The sequence below is a fragment of the Hypomesus transpacificus genome, chromosome 3 (genome assembly GCF_021917145.1).
Source record: "Hypomesus transpacificus isolate Combined female chromosome 3, fHypTra1, whole genome shotgun sequence".
Taxonomy (NCBI): Eukaryota; Metazoa; Chordata; class Actinopteri; order Osmeriformes; family Osmeridae; genus Hypomesus; species Hypomesus transpacificus.
Genome location: NC_061062.1, coordinates 15,401,410 through 15,424,190, shown reverse-complemented (window position 1 = coordinate 15,424,190; position 22,781 = coordinate 15,401,410). Strand labels below are relative to the sequence as shown.

The following is a 22,781-nucleotide window of genomic DNA, read 5'->3' as shown; positions in this document are numbered from 1 at the left end:
TCTGTATCTTTGTCAGGCCCCAAAATGTACATCCAGACCAGCCCGAGGTAGCGTCTATCTCCGATACTAGTTTAGCTGCGCGCTGCTCTGTGTAAGCTACTTACAAAGTAGGAATTACAAAGAAGAACGTTTTGAATTATAACAAGGATATTGAAAATGGACCACGGTCGTAAATGCTGTGTTCCAGGCTGGATGGGGTGTCATTTGTCGTGCAAGTACATTGTCGAAGTACTTGAGTAATGGCGTGCTCTAGTGTCACTATGTGTTATTGCTAGAAGTGGGTTTTCTACACAGTATCAATTCAGGCTTCCACCGCATCTGCATAAACATGTGGTGACACATGATACAACAACGAAGAGGGCGTTCAGACAGGCAATTAACCTACTGACAATAAGAGAGTATTTTGAAACATTGAGTATGTGACCTCAACCTAACGTTCACTTTAGCGTAAGGGAGGTGGAGGGAAAGCCGTTTTGTAATGCCGATTGGTTTCAGTGCTGAGACAAGGGCCGCCCTATTACACTCTTCTCAACTACAGATCGGTAGTCAGCTCACGAGCTCACATTCTCGTCTAGGTCATTGGTGGGAAAAATTTCAAACTGACAATAGAACTGCAATAAGAAGCCCTCATCTATTTTATTCCGACCTCCTTATCTAAAGAGGGGAAAGCAAGTTTGTGTGTGAGAGAACGCTTGCCACGCTTGTCACAAGCGGCGGAGAAACGAAGGGAGGGGGGCAGTGGACAGACATGGGTAACGGAGGGGGTGGCGTTTGGCTCGGCAAAGACGTGAAGTGAACGAGGAGAGGGGAAGAAGCGAACCTGGCCCTTTAAGTCACAAAATCAGCGCATTCGGAGGTGAGTTTAGAAATATTTGGAGATTCTGTCAATATCTCTTAGCATGTCTTTCCTTTTCAATTAAGTGCGCTTGTCACTGGCCACTGAGGGCGGCTGTTGCTGAGAAGGCTTCATCGGTGTCACGAATTCAGATTTCCCAAGCCTTGTCAGCGTGAGGTTGGGGAGGACTGGGGACGGGGTCAGCCGAAGATAGACCGCTGTAGATGACTACAGAAAATCGACTTATAATTGTAACAAATGTCTTTGGAGTGTCTGTTTTACTTGAATACTGCTGTGAAATAAATGCATTGGCTATTGTATCCCGATGGCTGGGCTATAGGTTCACATTGACGGCTTTAAAACATGTCACCACCCTGTTCTCATAGCAAACAATTATTATCGGAGTAGGGCCTATTTGTCTACCTCTTTTATCAAGCGGTCATACATTTTACGTTAGACCTATGGCCGAATGTGCTTTCCCAGGGTCTGTTTGTGTGTGTAAGCGCGTATAGATAGCCATGAGAGAGGACATGCTGTTCTATCTATCAAAATGCCCGCATTGTGTTCCCACACGGTAGAATGCCTGGTCTATGGATCGGAGGACTCGGCAACACCGATTGAACATATCACTGCAATCTGATGCGGATAGAGCTGTCCCTTACCTATATGAATAACGTTTGCGTCTGCATGGTAGGTGTTAACTGGTGTGTGAGAGTAGGCTGATCCCGGACAACACTGTAGTGATACCTGTGCTAGCAGGCTGTACCGTTACATAGGCCTGAAATTGACAGGCCTACCCAGGGGATAAATTAATTTTCGTGAATGTTATCGACTGATGTCTCCTGCTGCAGGCCCTCTAACGTCCGGGTCCATACGGTCAATTTGAAATGGATACAGAATAGCTGTCTGTGTTTCAGATTCAGCGTAGACTGTTTCCATGCGCATATTTTTGACACTGGATTGCTTAAAATAAAGTTTGCGATCTTAACGTTAAATGGTGACCACCCATGTATTTAAATGTGAAACAGCATTGTAACCTCGATCTACTTTTTATAAACTGGATTCCTTAAAATATAGTTTGCCATTTTCAATGAGAAAATGAAAAACGGATTATTTATTATTAGGCCTATTGTTATTATTGTTTACTACACAATTCCTTTAATATTTTTATGACACAAAATATTTAGTGTTAAACCTAACAAAACGGAGACTGCACATTCGTTTTGCGTGTGTCAGTGAAGACTCATAAACCAACATGTGGCCATTTTAGAATATATCCTATTTCTCTCTACTTTCTCACTCCATCCTCTCTCTTTTCTGCATCCTGTTTCCTCTCTCCTTTCGGTCTCTCTCCTTTCCTCTCTTTTACCCATACACACTAACTGACAAACCTCTGCAATTACATATATGAATTAGCCTACTTAGCTACTGCACAGGAGAAGTAATTAAAGTGACACTCCTGTTCCTTCTCCAGGGGGAGAAATGGAGGGAGAGGTATGGTGTAGATTGTAGAGAGGCACGAAGAGAGGATGAGAGAGGTTGGGCAGAAGAGGACTGATAATTTGACATAGTCATGTTTTAATTACAGAATAAATATGGCCTGCACAAGCTCAGTTTTCCCAGAGAAGTTCATGTTTTCTTTACATTCCCTCAACAATTCTTTCTATTGGTCATACTTCAAATATTTTCTGTTTTTGTAGTTTTTACAGTATTTTTAGGACTATGTAGTCTGTAAACTAAAAGCTAGGATAGGTAATGTTCTTCAGTAGCACTTTTTGATTAAATAAACGTCACATCCTGATAGCAACCAATTTATCAAATGCTCTGAAAGTTAAAAAAAAACTGTCAGAGCTGATGGTAGTTCATGTGTTTTGGGGGAGTGTCTTTGAATGGAGGGTGTGGGATAATTGGGTTTAGATACTTAAAACTCAGGTCAAAATAGTTAGCAAAACATACCTATCCTGCCTTGAAAGTACCTTTTATCAATCTGGTTTGGAGGTTGGGAAATTGAAGTGTAAAGTACTTGTTCTGTTTGTTTGTGTGTGTGTGACTGTAACATTCAGCTCATTCACTCTGCTCTTTTCTGTCCACAGCTCCCACCTGTCCAACAGTCATACACACCTGAGTATCAGATGTAAGCTCACCTGCTGGAAGGTTACGTCTATCTAACCAACCCTGCACATCCCCCTGCCACAACTCACCTGTCATTGACCTGTTGTTTTCAGTCATACAGAGCAGAACCCCATCTGCACACCATCAGCCAGGTAAGCCCATAACGCTGTTGTGTGTGTGTGTGTCAGAGGTAAGCAGCTGCAGCTATCAGAAAGGACTGCCCCCCCACCCCTTTAAAACATATAGGGTAGGGGGTCCCAAACACCAGGATTGAGAATTGCTGTTCTATGACAGCCTCAAGACCTGCAGTACCATATTCTGACCACATGGCTTTGCCAGCACCTCAGACACAGTTTAACCTGACTCTGCCAGAGACAAACCATTGCCAGAGACAAACCATCTCCATCAGAATGGGATTTATTCGCCATGAAAGTTTGCACTGACAAGGAATTTGCTTTGGCAGGAAGGTGCATACAATAAACATATAGGAATCTTAAATTTAAATATGTGGTCTAACTATACTAAAACTAGCAGTAAAAAGTGGAATTCCATAGAAACCAGTCAGAAAAATACAGCCCTGATTCCCTGCTCTGCCGCTGTTAGATGTGTCTCAAGTCACACCCGGAAGTCCTGCAATACCTGACTTACAACCAGACAGTGGAAGGGTGTGATGTTAGTTATACAGTGACATCCTAAAGTGTGATCTGTGAATGCCATACGGTGTGAAGGTATGTGGATCTACTTTATTAACATCATTTTTCAGGGTTCAGGTGTTTGTTTTCATTTGATTTATTTAGGGAAGGATATGAGCATCCTGGTTAGCCCTGACATGTTTTTGTTTAGGCCACAGGGGGACAGAATAAAACCATTAAGATTAAGTGATTCAAGGATGCTCTCTATCCATTACCTATATCTCTCTCCCTCCCTCTGCCCTGCCTCTCAGAATCCGAAAAGTGTTTAATCGCCAAGTAAGTGGCCACAAACAAGGAATTTACTTTGGTGGGCAGGTGCAGGGGGAGGGGGGGCGGAGAAACGCATTTTTGTCTTCTGCTAGTTCTCTGCACAGTTTACAAATGAGACGTTTCTTCAATAAAATGAGCACATTTTCAGCAACTATACTGCCCATTTCTCGTCACATTTTAATTCAGATGCTGATTTACATGTAGCCTGGTCCTAACCAGACCCTCGTAGCCTACATTTCATTTGTACAGAGGGTCTGGGATCGCTCCATTGACAAACGTTAACTTCCTTGAAGGCGGGTCCTCTGTTGAAGTTTAAAACTATTGGATCTGCCCAGAGCCACTCTGATTTGCCATAACCAATCGCAAGCGTTCGCCTTAGCCAACTCCTTCACCACTACTGTAACGGAGCTAGCTGCCGTAGCTGGAAAATCAAACTTTTCCCGAACCCCGTGGGGAGGAGGGCCACAACATCATGGCCACCAACAAAACTCGGCAAGGAATGTTCTTGCTCCGGCTTTAACCTATGGATATTCGGCAGCGTTGCCACAACCGCAGAATAGCTTTGCTCGCATCTTTCTCCGCCGCCAAACTGAACTACTCAAACTAGTGCACGACATTAACGTCATCGTTCTCAGCCACTCCCTCTGTTCGCTGATTGGACCTACACATTTTTTTTCTTTTGAAAACCGACTTCAAAGTCAAACTCCCAGACCTAGTACAGAAGCAAAATCCAAATTGAGCGGAAGTACGTAAGAGGGCAGAGCCAGGCTAATTTACATGTACTGTTTCGCTGAAATCTGAATTGTAAACTTACAGCAATGGCGGTCAAAGGATTCTGTTCGTCTTGTTGGTCACAGCAACCCCGCCCCCGCCCCTGACGCAAGCGGTCCTTGATGACCAATCACAGCCCAGGGGCATTCGTAAAATGACGGACGGATAGGCAGGAAAATCAGGAGGTGCACGTACAGCTCTCCGAGAGGCACGAAGATAATGTTCCTCATCAGAGAAGGCGTTCCCTGTGTCTGTCTCCGTAAAGACGGAGAAGTATAAAGCTGCCTTTAGCCCACCCATCCTTAAACGGAGTCGGAGAAGCACAATGCAGCCTTAAGCCGCACTTATAATATACAACGTCACCATTTGCCGGTTACCGTTGGGCGGACCAATACTCATGACTGACGTCAAGCCCAAATGTATAGTTGTAGCGGACAGCTTGGATACCGATCTAACTAGACAACATTCCCATTCAAAGTGAGCATTCAAATTATCTAAACTATAGACCTTAGCATTACACATATCAAAACAGAACAAACACAACAATAGAACTCCAAACAACGCTTATTTAACTAAGCTAATGCCCTTAACTTAGTAGCTTTTCAGCTTGCCGCAGGGCATTCTGGGTACCAAGAGCAATGGACATTGTGTAACACACTTTGGTTGTGGATATTATGTCCAGAAATAAAGCCAAGTCACTCATTTAAAGGAAGAATCCATTGTTATGTCTACAAAATTATTTTAGATATAGTATAAGTTTAGCTAGCTTGCAAATCCTGAGGATAGCCTACTATGTGACAACGAACATGGGTGTTTTGTCCCTCGGGAGTTGCCGTAGGCTTGATGCTGAAAGTATTACATGAAATCAGTGAGGCAGAGCAGTGGTAAAATACAAGTTATGAAAAGAGATTGTGTCCGTGTCTTATTGTCCACACTATCATATGCACATATATCTAAAACAAACTTACAAAGAGCTCGGTTACACTACCAAAGTTGAATAAGTAATGTTGTTAACGATGCTAGCGTTATTTTGCTAGCTAGCCTATAACATTTCATTGGGTCTTGCAGCTGTTTGATTAACTGAAATTATTATGAAATGTTATGTTCTACTGGCCATTTGCCTACTTTAGCAAGTCACAGTCATAATAAATACACAGTAAAAGGGAGTCAGATGGCTGAGCGGTGAGGGAGTCGGGCTAGTAATCAGAAGGTTACCGGATCGATTCCCCGCCGGGTCAAATGATGTTGTGTCCTTGGACAAGGCACTTCACCCTACTTGCCTCGGGGAGAATGTCCCTGTACTTACTGTAAGTCGCTCTGGATAAGAGCGTCTGCTAAATGACTAAATGTAAATGTAAATAATTCCTCTTTCAAATAATAAGCCCCCGTTCAAGTGTCGAGCATGAAATTAGCTGTACGGTCTGTAAAGATCTCGAGACCATGACGAAGCCACTTTTTTGTTCTAAAACCGGACTATAAGCCGCTTCGAAATATACGCCGCACAAGCACAAGAAACTGTAAAGAAGCCACAGTACAATCCGTAGCTTATTTTCCGTAAAATACTAATACTGTTTGTCTGCTGTTGCTAGCAATAGCTAAACTAAGCCCAGCAGCACTTGAAATATTATCAGAAATGTCTTCATCTTCCACAGACGCATTCTTTGATTGGGAAAACTGCGTTAGCTTGGGTAATTTCAACATCTACCTTTTCTTATTTCTTTTTTCACTGCCACTTTGAAATTGTTTCATGTTTCCGCGATCATCCACACTACACCACTCTCCTGACAGAAACGTCATGACCTGAATCATATGTTCCATGATGGATTTAAGATAAAAATTTAGCTATAAAGAATAGAATTAAAGAATTGTGTTTTAATGCTTAATTTGACTTGTCATTTGTTTGCAATGACAAGTGATTTATTTTAATTATCATGGCCACCATTGGTCAGAGATTGGCCACCCTGCTGGGTGCAAGCAGCAATGTGGTGGCCAAGCAGGTCAGATGACCCATAAGAAACTTTCGACATCTAGTGACTGCGGCTTCCTTTGCAGTGGCTTATAGTCTCGCTAAACAGAGAATCAGAGACATGACAAGCTTGTCAGCTTTGGCTGGATTCGAACATATGATGTTGACGTTACCAGGACACCAATTTATCCTAGTGAGCTATTCTCAGTGCCGGAAATCACAGATTTCAGTTACTGGGTAAAAATATTAGCAGTTTTTCCTGTAGCAAGCGTGGTCTGATTTGGCCCAAGTTTAAACAGCTGTAATTCAGTTCTATTTTGACATGTCACAGTGATTGTGGTCTGAAGATAATCTGTGCCAAATTAGGTGAATTTTTTATATTCACCAAAAACGTTTTATTCATTCATTCAGAATAGCGGCCACATCAATTCAGCTGGTATCATTATTTAACATGTGTCAGACACGGGATCGCCCCCTAGCAGTTAAATGACACAACCTTTAGTGGACCTCTTTTGAACAGGGTCCCGAACACCTGTACCAAGTTTGATGTCAATTCAGCAAATATTTCCTGAGATATGATCTCGAGGTACGGACGCGAAGCGAAGGTGTTTTGTTTCGCCCTGAAGGGGCTTATGTTCCCAATAATGACCGGCGTTCTATACATTATCCCGCTTATTACACGGCTACTTGCCAACAAAAGTAACTTAACACAGTGTGTCTTTTTACAATGTATTTGTTACCATTCGTATTGGTGATCAGCAGAGAAATAGTTCGCCGAAGACGTTGAACTTCATAGACTTTGAACATTCTTTAGGCTTCAAATCAGCTGACGTCGCTAAGCAACAGAGTACGCTGGGGTTGAAAAGTTAGATTAGATGCAATTTCCCGCATTCTGGTGCATTTACCACAACTATTTACCATAGTTGTTATACATATACTGAGGGGCTGGACATTAAAATATTTTGAAAACTAAACTTCCCAATAAGCAATGGGACATCTTCAACTACCTGTCACCTTTCAGCTCTCACCTCAGCAACAGAGCTGTCTCCACTGCCCCTGCATGCTGCCCCTGCCACTGACTCACTCTCTACCACCTATATCAGGAGACATGGAGATGCATTGAGCATTCTTTCATAATTGATAATGATAAGCTTAATGTAGATTTTTAATATGAAGACTTCAGAGATGTAAATCATGTTATCAGCATATGAAATTCACAATTGGTGTAGGTTTAGTAGCCTAATAATTATGTAGGCTACATAAAAAAATAGCATTTCCCTAAAGCATGACTGGACAGTTCAGAAATTATCAAATTTGTGTTCAAACCAGTAGTCTTTTCCACAGATCACATCCTTAGGATGTAAGCTTTCAGAAAAAACATAGCCTACTCCATTTACCAATACCGAATTTATTATGCATGTGCAGCATACTAATATGGAGAGATGGACTTGTCTATTGTCTCATTAGATAACATCCTGAGGGTATAAGCTTTCAGAGGATATATGGTTTTAATGGTTGAATCAGTTTTGCCTTCATGTGACAGACTAACATGTAGCAATACAATTCTGCGAATTGCCAAAATTACAAGTTGAGCAACCTTATTTAAATTGGAAGACAATTCTGAACTAAAGTTTTTTTTTTTTTCAGTCGTTAGAAAAACTAGCATGTTAGCTAGGTTAACTCCAGATTAGCTCACGGTTGTTATGGCAATAAAAAAAAAACTGCAATTTCTTTTGTAGCTACTTGGAAAAAACATCCTCTTTCTGCCTGAAACAGACGCCTAGGTCTGAACACGGCCAAAAGCACAACATATTTCAGACCCAGATTAAGAAATCAACAAATGCTGTTCCACTTGTAATGGGTAAATAAAGTATGGTATTGCCTAGTGCTAGATGAAGGTAAAAAGCTTGCTTATCTAGCTAGCAATAATCATAATGTTTGCAGAAGGATCTTTGTGACTTAACTAATGCTATTATAGTCAGATAATGTCTTATAAGGATGCTTTGGCCACTGAAGGGAAAACTGGGCGAAAAAGATCGCTGGACTAGTAGACCAGTCATGCACTAATATTTTGATCGCAAATGTGGGGGGGTCCAAACGGATCTTTTGGGGGGACCCCCCCAAGTTACATTGTGGCGACGCCCATGACTGTAGCCTACTACTACACACTGCCAGTGGGCGAGCAGAGTCTGTGACTCTGAGGCTAACGTCAAAACAAGACGCGGTCTCACTCAAAGTTTTACACAAATCACAAAAATATGCTGACTCGCTGGCTGTCTTCACAATCGCCATATCTTTAAAACACTGCTCTCCGTTTGGATGTAGAATTGACCCTGGTACGAAATTAAGAAAATAGTCATTAGACGCAGATCGACAACACTGTTGTCGACGAGTGTCAACATTCATTGACAACACTGTTGTTGCTGCCGCAATCGTCAATGGAGGCTGACGGGGCTCTCACGTAGCAAACAAATCATTTACTATTTAAAGTTTTCACTCTTTCGACATCCCGAGACAGCAACGCGCGAAGGTAGAATACTATACGTGTTGCCTTCCTGTTCTGTTAAAATTGATGCTAAATAAGTGAATTCTTTTGACGAAAACAACTAGCCAGCTAGTACCAGCTATCAAACGAGTGAAAACTTTAAATAGTAGACTAGAATAAACTGGTTTAAATAAGCCTAAATACAAAACTTCCTACCTAGTAACCAATATAGCAACCATGACAGTTTCCTGCTAGCACGCATAGATATCTCAGGAATTTAAGGTCGGCATAGCGACGGACGCGTCCTTGCTTTGGAACGGCATTGTGACGTCAGTAGGACACTATTTGGCCCTAGGACACTATTTGGCCTGACAAGCCCCATTCAAGTGAATGGAGCATTCTACAGTATTAAGAACAGCCGTGTAATAAGACATAATAAAGTTTAGCCATAGCTGTGGCATTGAAGACAGTACTGTAGGCTACTACTACACACTGCCAGTGGGCGAGCCGAGTCTGTGACTCAGAGGCTAACGTCAAAACAAGACGCAGTCTCACTTAAATTCCAAGTTTTACACAAATAACAAAAAAATGACCAGCTGGCTGTCTTCACAATCGCCATATCTTTAAAACACTGCTCTCCATTTGGATGTAGAATTGACCCTGGTACGAAATTAAGAAAATACTCATCAGACGCAGATCGACAACACTGTTGTCAACGAGTGTCAACACTCATTGACAACACTGTTGTTGCTGTCTCTCACGTAGCAAACAAATCAAAGTTTTCACAGCAACCTACATTAAAACATGTCTGTCTTCACAATAGTCATATCGTCGTAAAATGTCCCTCTTTCTGTTTTTTCGTGTAAAATTGAACTATAAAATTAGCTATGAAAATACTACTATGACGCTTTCTAGCATGGCTGCCGCCTAAAAGACTAGGCGGTCTCACGGGCGACCCGCACTCGCTCATTTACAAAGACGTTGACGACCTAAATCAAACATCCGAGATTGCAGTTCCACTCGAAATCGCTTTCTCAACAAAGCCAAATGGTTGGGATTTTTTAGGGGTGGTATTTTTCACTCGTAATCCAAGCTCCAATTTGCGTGCTAGAACGTCTCTATCACGTTGTATCCATGCGTCGTTGCTAACGTGTGTTGACGTGGTGACGTAGCTAGCACAGATTACCCTTCGTCGACTAAAGGCACTTTGACGCCACAAAAACGTTGTAACCTCCTAAACTGTACAACGGAACGTAAATCCCAATACAAGCAACTCAATCGCTAGCAAGACGAAACTTTTGACACCTAGGTTGTCTATGTAGTCCAAATATTGACTGAGTTTTAGGGGTGTGAAGAGAAACAATAATAATAATAATAATAACTAGAGAGCGTAAGATTTCTGGGGAAATTGTGAGGGTGTGCTTGCGGCTGCCTCAGCTGCCCATAGTCTCCTGGTGTTTAAATATTTCAAAAAGCATTTAAATGTATGACTGCAGTTCTGACCATTGTGTTCCCTTGATAATAATTTTGTAAAAATTACATGTATCACTCAGATGGAGGAGAGGTGATACTGGTAAGGAGGAGGCCAAATGTAGCTCATGAAGATGCAGCGCTAGGTAACTTATTAAATTGTAATCAGATATAAACAACTTGTTGGTTGCCCAACAAGAGGAAGACACAGCATCTGCTTCTTCAACTCCTTAATCCTCTCGAGGCAACTGTTGCACCTGGTTATGAGGTTGTAGGCTATGGGACATCTAATATTGCATTTGTCTAATTATGTGTAGGACCGTATTTCTCAAGTGGTAGGACGTTTTGATTCATAAGAGCATCTAAATGTAGCCTATCAATGTCAATATATTAATGTTTTCTGTTATTTTAAAGCAAGCTCAGAGACGTATGAATGTAGAGTTGCTCGCTATATGGAGTATAGCAAGCCTACCGTATAGCCTACACCGTGAGCTGACCTCGCAATGCCTAGCCTACGTGACGCCGCTTTTTATGACACACTTCAAAGATGTAAAGATGGTACCATTTAACCCTGCAAGACCCCATGGTTGTAAAATGACAACGGCACTTTGAACGGTCTAATTGCTCTTTTTTTTACATTATGGGTGGCTCTTAAAAGAGCCGTTGTTGTGTGTGCTGTGGCTAGCACAGGAGTCGTCGGAGACCGTCTTGGATGTTTCCCAAGAACACATTGTTTCCAACGTGATCAAGGTGGACACCGTCGGGTCGGTACATCCCCACGAAACCGTGTCGTATTTGGGGGTGTTGAATGCTCCCCATCCCACGGTCGGCCAGGAAGCTAGACACCGCTGCGTTGACTCGACGTCTTGCCCTGTCGATACCAGAAGCGCTGGTGCTCCTCTGATACCTCCAGACGCAGCGTTCCAGGATACCCGAAAACACCAGCAGAGTGTTTGGGAACATCTCCATGATGGGCCCCAGGTCTCGCTTCATCCGCCTCGTCAGGTCCAGCCCGGTCACTTGGCTGAGGTTGTTTCCCCCGACGTGGAGCACCATTATGTCCGGGCTGGGAAGCATGCCACGCTTCTCACGGAGCTTAGGCACAAGGTCTGCCCACCTCATGCCCCTCACCCCTACCCATTCAATATGGCACTCCAGTGCAAGGTCGGGGTACAGTCCGACCTCCTCCGCGTGCCGCGCAAGCCAGTAGATCAACGAGCTGCCAACGATCCAGACGTGGGGACGACTTTGGTTTTCCATGGTGTGATATGATCCAACATCCAACATCTGCCTATTATATCCTAGCTGGCTTCCCGCTTCTTCTTTTTCAAACAATGCAAGGCTAACATCTGCCTGTTTATTTGCTCCCTGTGTCTGTGTTGTTTTTATTCACAATATTCCCATTTGGTTGGCCTTGAAGACAAATAGCTCTCTATTATTTCTGAGACACTTGCGTCATATTTTGTAATTTTACCGCCCTGAATGGCATAATTTGAGTAATGATGGCAAGCGCAGGCTTATTGATTAGACTACTTAAAAAACGTTATGTTTCATTATGCGAGATAGAGGAGTCTAGTTAGAAAAGGATTTAGGAGTTGTATTATTACATTAGCCTTTTGTATTGATAATTTTCAGAGTAACCTCAAACCTTTCTTTTGTTTCTTTGACCTTACATTTTCTTTGAGGGCTTATGGTCTCGGTTTAACATCATTATTTATAGCGACATCATTATTTATAGCGAAGAAACCTACCGGACACTGTTAGCTCGCAACGTAGACAAACAATGCTCCTGCAACAAAGTTGTTACTTAACTTCATTGCCACAGCCTCAACTTTGTCAATGTCAAAACTTTGTCTGTTCATGAAAATACTTCATTTCAGCCTAAACCGCTAGCTAGGATATACATTTCACTGGGTCTTGCAGCGCTGCTTGATTGAATTAGCCGGTTTGTAGAGATCTTGGGACGAAGACACTTTTTTGGTGTTTTACTGATGCAGAATTCGGTCAAATAAAATCGATAGACGTAGCCTAATGAGTGGCACATAACGTGAAGTAGGCCTAACATTGCATTTCATTTTATTTGAGTTTTAATAACTTGTCCAGTGCAGTGGGGCAAGTAGCACTAGCCTGAATTTCTCTTCCAGACTTCGAAAATCCACTCTTCCCGGAGAAGGCTTAGCTACATGGCTAGACTGTTGCTACAGATCAGAATCCTTCATATCTTGGACACCCAAAATCAGCGAATCTTGCAGCCAAATCAAGTAGCCTATATATATAGATAGGCCTTATATGGCTACAAACTTCTGCTGGGCGTCTACTAGTATATGGTCTAGCTGGCTATTTGTTATTAAGACAACTCTTTATAATGTGACACATTAGGCTACTTACATGCAGGTTTTAAATTGGCTAAATATACCGGTGTAAAAAATGACCTAATCTCTATTATTTAAACATCATTGTAAGTTTTTCCCTTCTCGTGATATTTTCAGGCATTAGTAGCCTACTCATTGCATTGATTCATAAGCTTCTTTTAAAAAAACGTTACTGTACTGTACCAGCAGTAGCTATCTCAGATGGAATCGCGATTCAAATAGTACCATCTGCTAACTGAAAATATTCCCCCCAAAACGTAAATAAGCTTGACATTTATTTAGGGGGAAATCCCTCATTCATAAAAATGTCAGTGGTAGCGATCATTGTCAGTAACAAGGCAGAATGCGATAAGCCCTGTGTGGAGAAGCTGCCCCGGTAGATTGTACTACATACTAGACTGTTCGTCTTGGTACTTTAGCGATTGCGTTGGTTGAATTCGATTTAACGTTACATCCGTTGTACGGTCTAGGCTGAAATGAATTATTTTCATGAACCGATTGACAAAGTTTAGGTTGTGGCAATGGATGTGCCGCTGTTTGAATTCCTACTGTAAACAGCTGTGGAGATGTTTTTGTTAGCTAGCGTTAGTAGACTAGGCTACAGCGTTGCAGTGTCGTGAGCAATACTGGTTTGAAACCACTGGTAATGATAATTTCACCCACAAATCGTTTACTTGTAATCTAATGTCATAATATATCCGTGTGAGGAATGTTTATTTTAACGATTGAAAACAGATGCATCATAGACAGCTGTAGTATGTGTTTCCCGGGCAACAGAGGCTAATGTCATGATGCTAATGCTTCAGTGAAATAGTAGACTGTTTCCGAAAGTAGATGTACTTCCTTAATAATATTAGCTTATATTGTACATTACACATTACAACTGTGTCATATCACAAAGTAAAATGAGCAAATAGTTATCACCCAGGCCTCTTTGCTTGAGGCGTTTCTGCAGCTGCCTTGCAGTAAAGCAGTTAGCCTAGCCATCTCCCATAAGTTAACAAGCTGCTAAAACTTATGTTCTGCTAAAGATAGTCACGCGAGCTTTCGTGACGTTAGTGACGTTAGTGGCGTCAGTGACTGTGGCTAGCAAGTTAGCCACCATTAGCTTCACCTTTCGCCACAAATTCTTAATGTCTACTTAAACCGTGCAACGGAACATAAATCCCAATACAAGCAACTCAATCGCTACCAAGACAAAACTTTTGACACCTAGGTTGTCTATGTAGTCCAAATATTGACTGAGTTTTAGGGGTGTGAAGAGAAACAATAATAATAATAATTATATATATGTGAGATTACAATGGTTTGTGCTCGCCGAAACCCCAATAACTAGAAAAGGCTGTTCCTGCGAAACAGCAGTTGGAATGCTGAAAACCTGAATGGGTGACCATGCTAAAACAGCTGAAAATTGTGAAAATGTTTAGAAAGTTATAAGCTGAAGCTTCAAAGCGACCGAAAGGTATTTTAAATAGGGGCTGGAGCTGGACGAAGGCATAAAACTACAGGAAAGAGAAGAAAAATGCAAAACAAAGTGAAAACAATCTGAAAGAAGAGAAACAATGTATAAAAATTGGAAACTTTACGGAAAAAATATTTGCTGGAGTTTCAAAAGGCCTGAAATGTATGTTAGAAAGGACTTGCAGCAAGATGAAGGCAGAAAAGTACAGAAAAGAGAAAAGAAATTCAAAAGTACTGGCAGTTGGAAAGGTATTTTTGAAAGGACCTGGAGCAAGATGAAGGCAGAAAACAGAAGAAAAGAAAAAAAAAAAATGTTAAACAAAAAGGGGAACATTTCAGAAAGATGAGCTGCAAGAAAATGTGATAACTTAGCAGAAAACCAGTTGTTTAAGTCTGGGTTGAACGAATTTGAAGGTAAGAGGACAACACTGGAATGAGGAACTTGCTGGAAAAACGTAGCAACCGTTGGTCATTGGCAACAGACTGGCAACATTTCTAATGTCCTGTTCAGACACTTAATGACATCAAGATGACATCAAAATAATAATTCAAAGTGCAGCGTTGCCGATGTTGTCGTTGTCCCTGGTGAGTTTTTTATACGTAAATAACAAGATCATGCTACATCTAACCAGCGGATCATTTCTTGCAAGTGTGTCAAAGTGGTATGTATTAACACCGTAGGCTTGAATAATAACCGAAGGCGTGAAGCTAGAGAGGATGCAATGGAATATTTCCTACATAAGCTAGATCTACAACTTCAAATTGAAAACTGAGAAGATATTTAGAGTAAAGACAAGTTACTTTACATCTGTGTTCAATATCGTCAATTAAAAGTAAAAGCTTTCCAGTTACGAAGCGTTTGTTCGTAGGATTAACGCCAGCTGCAGCAAACACTTAGCCATGGTTTGGCTGTTCGTGACGGTCAGCTAAGACAGCTTTCCAGTTACGATGTTTGCATCTTTCTGTAAAACTTGCTAAAATAAAAAGATCTAGCTAGATTATGTACACTTTAAGCTCAATGTACATACCTTGTTTGGCCAATTTGGTCGATAGTGGAAAAAAAGTCGAACCGTTATTAGTTATGGAGAGCCATCATGCTAGCTCAATTATGAGAAATGTAGCTAGAATCCACACCTCAAACAAGTTAACATAGACGCAAAACTGTATGTCCAATCCCAAAAATAAGGATATTTTCCGAGACCCAAGACTCTGCCGAAACCATTGATATCCTTTATGTGTCTGTGTGGTCAGAAATACAACTCTTTTGGCAGTTTCAAAAACATCACCCAATTCTGCTTTCATGGTGCGTGTCTGTTTGGTTGCCATGGTGATGGCGCAGCTGTGATTGCTAACGAGCTGGGCAGAGAATAACACATTTAGCTGGAATCCATACCTCAAACAAGTTAATCTAGACGCAAAACTATACGTCCAATCCAACAAATAATGATATTTTCCGAGATTCAAGACTCTGCCGAAACTAGAGATGTCCTTTATATGTCTGTGCGTTCAGAAATACGACTCTACCGGCAGTTTAAAAACACGTCTACTTTCGAAATTCTCTGACAAATTTTACCCACCTCTCCATTGAAGTTAGTGAGAGAATTTGAAAGGCTGCTCTCGCTTCAAGGCTCAAAGCTGAAAATCTGTAAATGTGAGCTCTTAAGTAGTTAAATTGGCTGAAAGAGGACAAGTTTTCCTACATTTTAAGGTATAACTTGTTTCTGTAAGTTAAACTATATGAACGTCAGAGGAATTTGTTTGACAATTTAGTTGAATATCAGAAAAAGAGCTATCAGAAAAATCAAGAAGGAGCTAAATTTTTCATGTATTTAAAACTGCCACGATTCGAAATTGGCTGAATATTTGAAAAACGCTGAATCATTTGGGAATAGCTGAATGTCTTGTGAACATTTTAAAGGTTGAATTGTGTCTCTAGCTGAAAGTATACTGAAGTAGTTAAGTTTGAAAGAGGAGGAAGCTTTTTAATGATTTGAAAGGATTTACCATTATTTTTAATGGGAGAATAATTTGCACAAAAACCTTAATTCTTTAAAAAGTATAAAAGTGAGAAATACCAAAAGTCATAGCCATCATCTCCTGAAGGAGCTGAACGTTTTGATACAAATATTGTTGAATCGGTGAAAGTATGCAGGACTAGTTAAAGGCCAAAAAACGTCGGAAGAACTGAGAAGTTGAAAAACAATTGTGAGCATTCTCACAATAATATATATGTGAGATTACAAAGGTTGCAAAGCACGTAGAACCCTTAAGGTGGCTTCGCCGCTTCGCGGCTTGGCCACCAAAAGCATCCTGAACAGAAACTGTATAAAGCAGAAATAAATGCATTAGTATTTTTTTATCAAGTCGTCTTATGTTGTCATTTGTCACTTAAGCCCCATATTCGCAACATGTTGGGACACGCCCCCATCAACAGCAAGACACAAACCAACGTGCCTGCATTCTGACAGTGCTTCAATGCAGACTAGCAGCTAACTACTGGATACCGTTAGAAAACTGCTGCTCTGAGTGATGCAGTGTGTAAGTTTTAAAATAGTAGTTTTTGACAATCAAGTCCCACCACAAATAAAAGACTGGCCAGAGCTGGCCCCCCTAGAAATAATGGCTACGCCCCTGATGGGTAGGACATCATCCCCAGGCTTCACGAATCTGCGCTCCATGCTTTCACCAATAAGTCTAACGTTGACGTATGGATCTCATTCACACTAGGTTCCCAGGACCTGCCCTGCTCTGCTTCTGATAGGCTTGTAACAGAATGTGAATCAGAATTCAGTTTATTAACATTAGTTATAGCTGTGTTCCTCCCATATGATTTGTAGGTAGGTGAAATCAATTGACTCGAAAATATTAAACTGCGTGCAACTTCCCCATTTTTTTTTCTTCTAATGGCCACACGCCGGATATCCGGCACGGTGCCGGAATACTTAAACCCTGCAGTAAACATAATAAACAAGATACAATGTAGAAAATGTACTCTCTCACTCTCTCTTCCCCAACCCCACTCTCTTTGTCTACCCTTTCTCTTTCAGTTCTTCGCCAGTGTGGTGAACACTGATGGATCATGTCTACCACTAATAACATCGCCCAGGCCAGAAAACTGGTTGAGCAACTGAGGATTGAGGCAGGAATAGAACGCATTAAGGTAATGTATGGGGTGTGTGCGTCTACAGATCCTAAACAAATACTGTATACTTAAGTCTGTTCTCCCTCCCTCTCTCACACACTTTTTCCTTTTCTTCCTTTCTACCTCCATCCCCCCCCCCACACACACACACATAATCCCTTATCTCTGTACAGGTGTCCAAAGCGGCAGCAGACTTGATGAGTTACTGTGAGCAGCATGCTCGTAGTGATCCCCTGCTGGTAGGGGTGCCCACATCTGAAAACCCTTTCAAGGACAAGAAACCTTGCATCATCCTATAGCCGTGCCCCTCCCCTTCTACAATATACCTACACATACACACATAGACTCACATAAACTTAAACACACACTCCCACAATTAAACACATACAGAACATGTACTTAGCCCTCTACAAGCTCACACACTCCAGCTGGTTGCATTCTAAACAACACCACAGCCACAGTTAAGGGCAGGTCTGGGCAAAGAATTAGCCACATTCTGGCCTGAGTTCAATTTATCTGCGTTCCTAAGTATGACCAGGCAGTGTTTATAGTCTGGGTTGCATTCACACATCCTGATCTCATTACTGGATGGGTTGGATTCATTTTAAAAAGGGATTTGGATTTATATAATTTCTAGTAATCTGCATACAGTGAGCATTAGACTGATATCATTTGTCGTACATTTGATGGGTTGGCTGTATATTGGAGGAGAGGAGGGTAAAGAACAGGGACGGAATAGGGAAGGATATAGTGTAGGCCGATGGTGGGCTGAAAATAGGGGAGAGTGTGAGTGTAAAACCAGTCAGTTATTTAACTGTAATTGTCTGTCTAATTTGTTGGTTCACTGAGCTAAGCCAATATAATATTTTAGCCCTGGAAGTGAACCTGAGTACATTCCTTTTTTGGTAATGGTAATTTTATTCTGGTCTAAGCCGAGGGTAATGATCCCCTGACCTTTAGTCTCTGAACAACCTCAGCTCTCTATGGTGCACCACCCTTGCTGGGAAATACTGTGTGAGGCTATCTATAAGCTGGCAAACAAACAGTCGTGCAGTTGTTTTAATTGTTCTGCATTTGGTTCTATTCTACTAGCCTGTGCCTCCTACTGGGCCAGACCTTTAGCTGTGCCACCTGGTGAAAGAGCTGTTTTCAGATGCTGATCCAAATGTATTTTATTTTTATTTATAAAAATAAAATCTTATCCTGACTCCATTGCTGTGAGGATGGATCAGGATTCATGAGAAGATTATAGGTCTGCTCCTACAGTTAGCCTATCAAGATGGAGAGAGTAAAGTGAAATGATTGACATGTGAACCCCCAGAAGTTTTTTTTATTTTTTAACAACTGTTGTGAAAAGATTTTAAAAATATATTTAGTTGAAGCATTACTTAAAAAAAAGAAAGGCTTTCAGTTGTTTCTTCCGGAGCAGACAAGGCAGATAATATGAGAATCTCGCTTTTACCCAGCCATCATCTTGACCAGCATGTTTGAACCTGGGTCAGTTCTAATGGATGATGTGATTCCCCAGCTAGGTCATATCAGACAATGGTTTTAATGCCAAGCCGAAATTTCTAGAATATTCACAATCTCAGTTCTGTTTTTAGAACTTCACAGTTACTATGGAGCAACTGGTCATTGCTCATTGTCATCATTTCCTGGTAACATTCCCTGAAACACTCACAAGTAGACAGGTAAAACAAGACAGTTCCATACTTAACCCCCCCTCCCCACCAGCAAACAGTTTCCTGTCCTCTGTCTCCACCGCAACGGTTCTCTTCTCCAAACATAAAACACACTTGATTGTATAAAAGGACAAGAAGGAAAACGATGCCAGAAGAAACAAAATAAGTGTATAAACTTTATTTCAGACGTGATGAAGTGAATCAATGGAGAGTAGTGTTTTTGGGTTAGTTTGAGTTTCCTCTATATGAAGTCCATGGCACCTGATCAGTGGAGTATTACTCTGTTGTGTTTCTAAGATAAAAACTAACATGGAATCCTCATTCTTTTAGTATTTTATTGTTTTGCGTAAGCGGTTCTGTTCTGTCAGGATTCTGTCTGTATTTTTGTTAAGTCATTTCAGGCCAGAGCAGCTCGAGGTAGATGTTACCTCCCATCTCCGATGGTTGATAACATAGGCCCATCACACATATGAAACTCTCTGACCAACAGGAAGTGGTTAGGGTCACCACTACATTCTGGAGAGAAGTTTATATTCTCGAACTCCACAAGGCAGAGATGCAGGGTGATCAGAATAAGAATGAAGCAGTCTCAGTACTTCGGCAGAGGATTATGTTGTGTTGGGCTGGGTCAGGACAGAAGTCTGCATAGGTCAATGGCTTTGTTTGAAAAACTTCAGGTTTCTGTGCTGAGCCTGAATGCAGGATCAGTGATAACTGCGTGTTTGTAAGTGTGTGAGTGACCATTGTACAGGAATCTGGACTGCAGGAGCACTATGGATAGTGTGGGAGGTGCTGTGTGTGCATGACTGAATGTGCTTTCAACCACATTTGTGTGTGCATGTTTGTTTTTGTTATTAACACCAACTTTGTGTGTTAGTGAGTAGTGTGTGTGTGTGAGAAATAGACTGCTAGGGATGGTTGTTAACTTGGGGCCATTGTCTTTTACCTTACACAAACACAAAAAAGAACAGACTGTGCTGTTAGTACAGATATCTGAGATCAGAAGTTTGACTGTGGCCACCGACAGTATGAGACCAGCAGAAACACAGAACAAGGGTTCCTGAAAGAGAACGAAGACTGGTATGGAAGCATCAAGCATTGAGAGAGAATAGGAGCAAAACAGTCTAATTAAAATGTTATCTCAAATGTCACGAAAGGTTATCTGATGATGAAGAGCTGCAGTTGAGCAGTAAAACCAGTATCTGGTGCCTGTACTACCACAGGATAGTATCTATGTGGTAGTTGTGGAGATAACTATGGCTTCATTTTTGCTGCTGAAGCACTGTGAAGGCAAACATTGAGCATGAATACAGTCACACACAGATACTCTTTCTCTTTGTGCTTCAGAAACAAACACAGCTTTCACAGTTCACTCACTGAAACTGTTTGAGGCCAAAACTCAGAAGGATATCTTATGTTGTCATTAATACCAACAGTTGTTGGGTTCATATCAATGACAACCTACTAAAGTAACTGCTTGACTGGTGGCTTGTCTTGATTAATTGGTTGGTTGATGGTTTGCCTTATATTTGTGTATTGTGTTCCATGGTTGTTTTCTGGCACCTGATTGACTCATTTGACAATAACAGTCTAAAAGAGAACACTCAGCTCTAGATTGAACTCAAGGAATAACATCTGCTTAGTGTGTTATACCCCAAAATACATTTTCTGGTCATTTGAGGTGAATAGAGGTTTGTTATTGGTGGACCTACAGTATAGTATCAAACATCAACCAGTCGGCTCTGCGTCCTGCCTGAGACTCATCTTTTTAGTTCTGATCTCCTGTCTATACATATATTGTATATGTATCTTTTTGCCTTGATTGATTATAAAGAAAATATATCTATTTTTTGTAACTGTTCTTCTCTAATGTGCCATAACTCATGTTTTCTTGCACACTGTTAATATTTTGTGAATATTGCTGTTTAAAAAGATATTGAAAAGTAGATAACATAAAATAAAACATGATATAATAGGTGCAGACTCTTTGCCTTTGTTTTTTTTTTACAGTGCTGTGTCAGTTTATTTGCAGGGTTAACTTAAGTAGTATGTTATTCACATGCAGTGTAGACTAATACTCACACAACTCAGGAATGTTCAATTAATCTCTCTTTTACATACACACACTGAAAGCTGGGACAGACACATTGTGTACATGCAAAACGTAACATGGTGTGCATAGAATCAGTTGAGTTAACAATAGGAGAAAGACTGTGTGAGGCTATCTATAAGCTGTCAAACAAACAGTCGTGAAGTTGTTTTAATTGTTCTGCATTTGGTTCTATTCTCCTAGCCTGTGCCTCCTACTGGGCCAGACCTTTAGCTGTGCCACATGGTGAAAGAGCTGTTTTCAGATGCTGATCCAAATGTATTTTATTTTTATTTCAGAATAAATAAATACAATCTTATCCTGACTCCATTACTGTGAGGATAGATCAGGATTCATGAGAAGTTTATAGGTCTGCTCCTACAGGTAGCCTATCAAGATGGAGAGAGTAAAGTGAAATGATTGACATGTGAACCCTCAGAAGTTTTTTGTTTTTTTAAGAACTGTTGTGAATGGATTTAAGAAATATATTTAGTTGAAGCATTATTTAACAAAAGCAAAGGCTTTCAGTTGTTTCTTCCAGAGCACATATGGCAGATTATATCATCATCTACATTCATCAATCAGCTAGTCACTTCAATTGTATTGCTAAACAGTTCGCTAGCAGCATTGCATTTTATGCTATTTTTATTCAGCTGAAAATTGTCATGAAGATATTGTCATCAAAACATAATGCAACCTAAGATATAAAGTACTTAGTTTCACTTACTAGAATGAGATGGAAATTTGAGTTTAATAATATAATTTGTGCAGTCCATCTATAGGCTATGAAAAGAGGCAACTTGCATGCTAGTCAAGCTATAATGACATGGGTCAGTAGTAGCAGTTGCAACTAACTAATATATTTACACATATTGGCCGGGTTTCCCAGATTCGTTAAGAAGCTCTTAACGCCAAGAACGCTCTTAGAATGCTCTTAAGAAGCTATTAGAGTTAAGAGCTTCTTAACAAATCTGGGAAACCCGGCCATTGTCTTTTATATAATTTTTGATACAATTTTAAAGTATGTACAGTCACCCACTGAAACAAACGAAGAACTATGTACCTTTTCCTCAGCTATGCCTGTTTCCTTAGGTGAGTGCAATATATCAATAGACATTCCTAATGGTAAATAATATAATGTAAATGAAAATGTGTAATGTCTAATCCAATCCATTACATTGTTTCTATATGCTCTGTATAATTATAGAATCAGTTGAAGTGAACTTGACTTGCACTATTCATAGTTTGCTATAATAGGCCTACTGTATACCGCAGAACCTTAATAAATGGTGAGAAGATCAAAATAAGTTGGTTAACCTACTCACAAAAAAACGACAGTCTCTTTTGTTTCTGCTGCAAACTTTTCTCTTCCAAAAACTTTTATTAAAAAAATGGAGGACTGGCAGATTGGATAAATGCAACTATGTTGGCGCA

The 22,781-nt window shown here is 40.8% G+C and overlaps 1 protein-coding gene across 1 annotated transcript; it reads left to right on the top strand.

The window, feature by feature from the left end:
• The first annotated feature begins 578 nt into the window (after window positions 1–578).
• Window positions 579–21,609, top strand: gng7 (guanine nucleotide binding protein (G protein), gamma 7). Its single transcript, XM_047018213.1, has 5 exons — window positions 579–856; window positions 2,929–2,969; window positions 3,061–3,099; window positions 17,482–17,594; window positions 17,750–21,609. Exons 4-5 carry the CDS (start codon window positions 17,514–17,516, stop codon window positions 17,873–17,875), a joined length of 207 nt encoding a protein of 68 aa, XP_046874169.1. The 5' UTR covers window positions 579–856; window positions 2,929–2,969; window positions 3,061–3,099; window positions 17,482–17,513; the 3' UTR covers window positions 17,876–21,609.
• The last annotated feature ends 1,172 nt before the right edge of the window (window positions 21,610–22,781 follow it).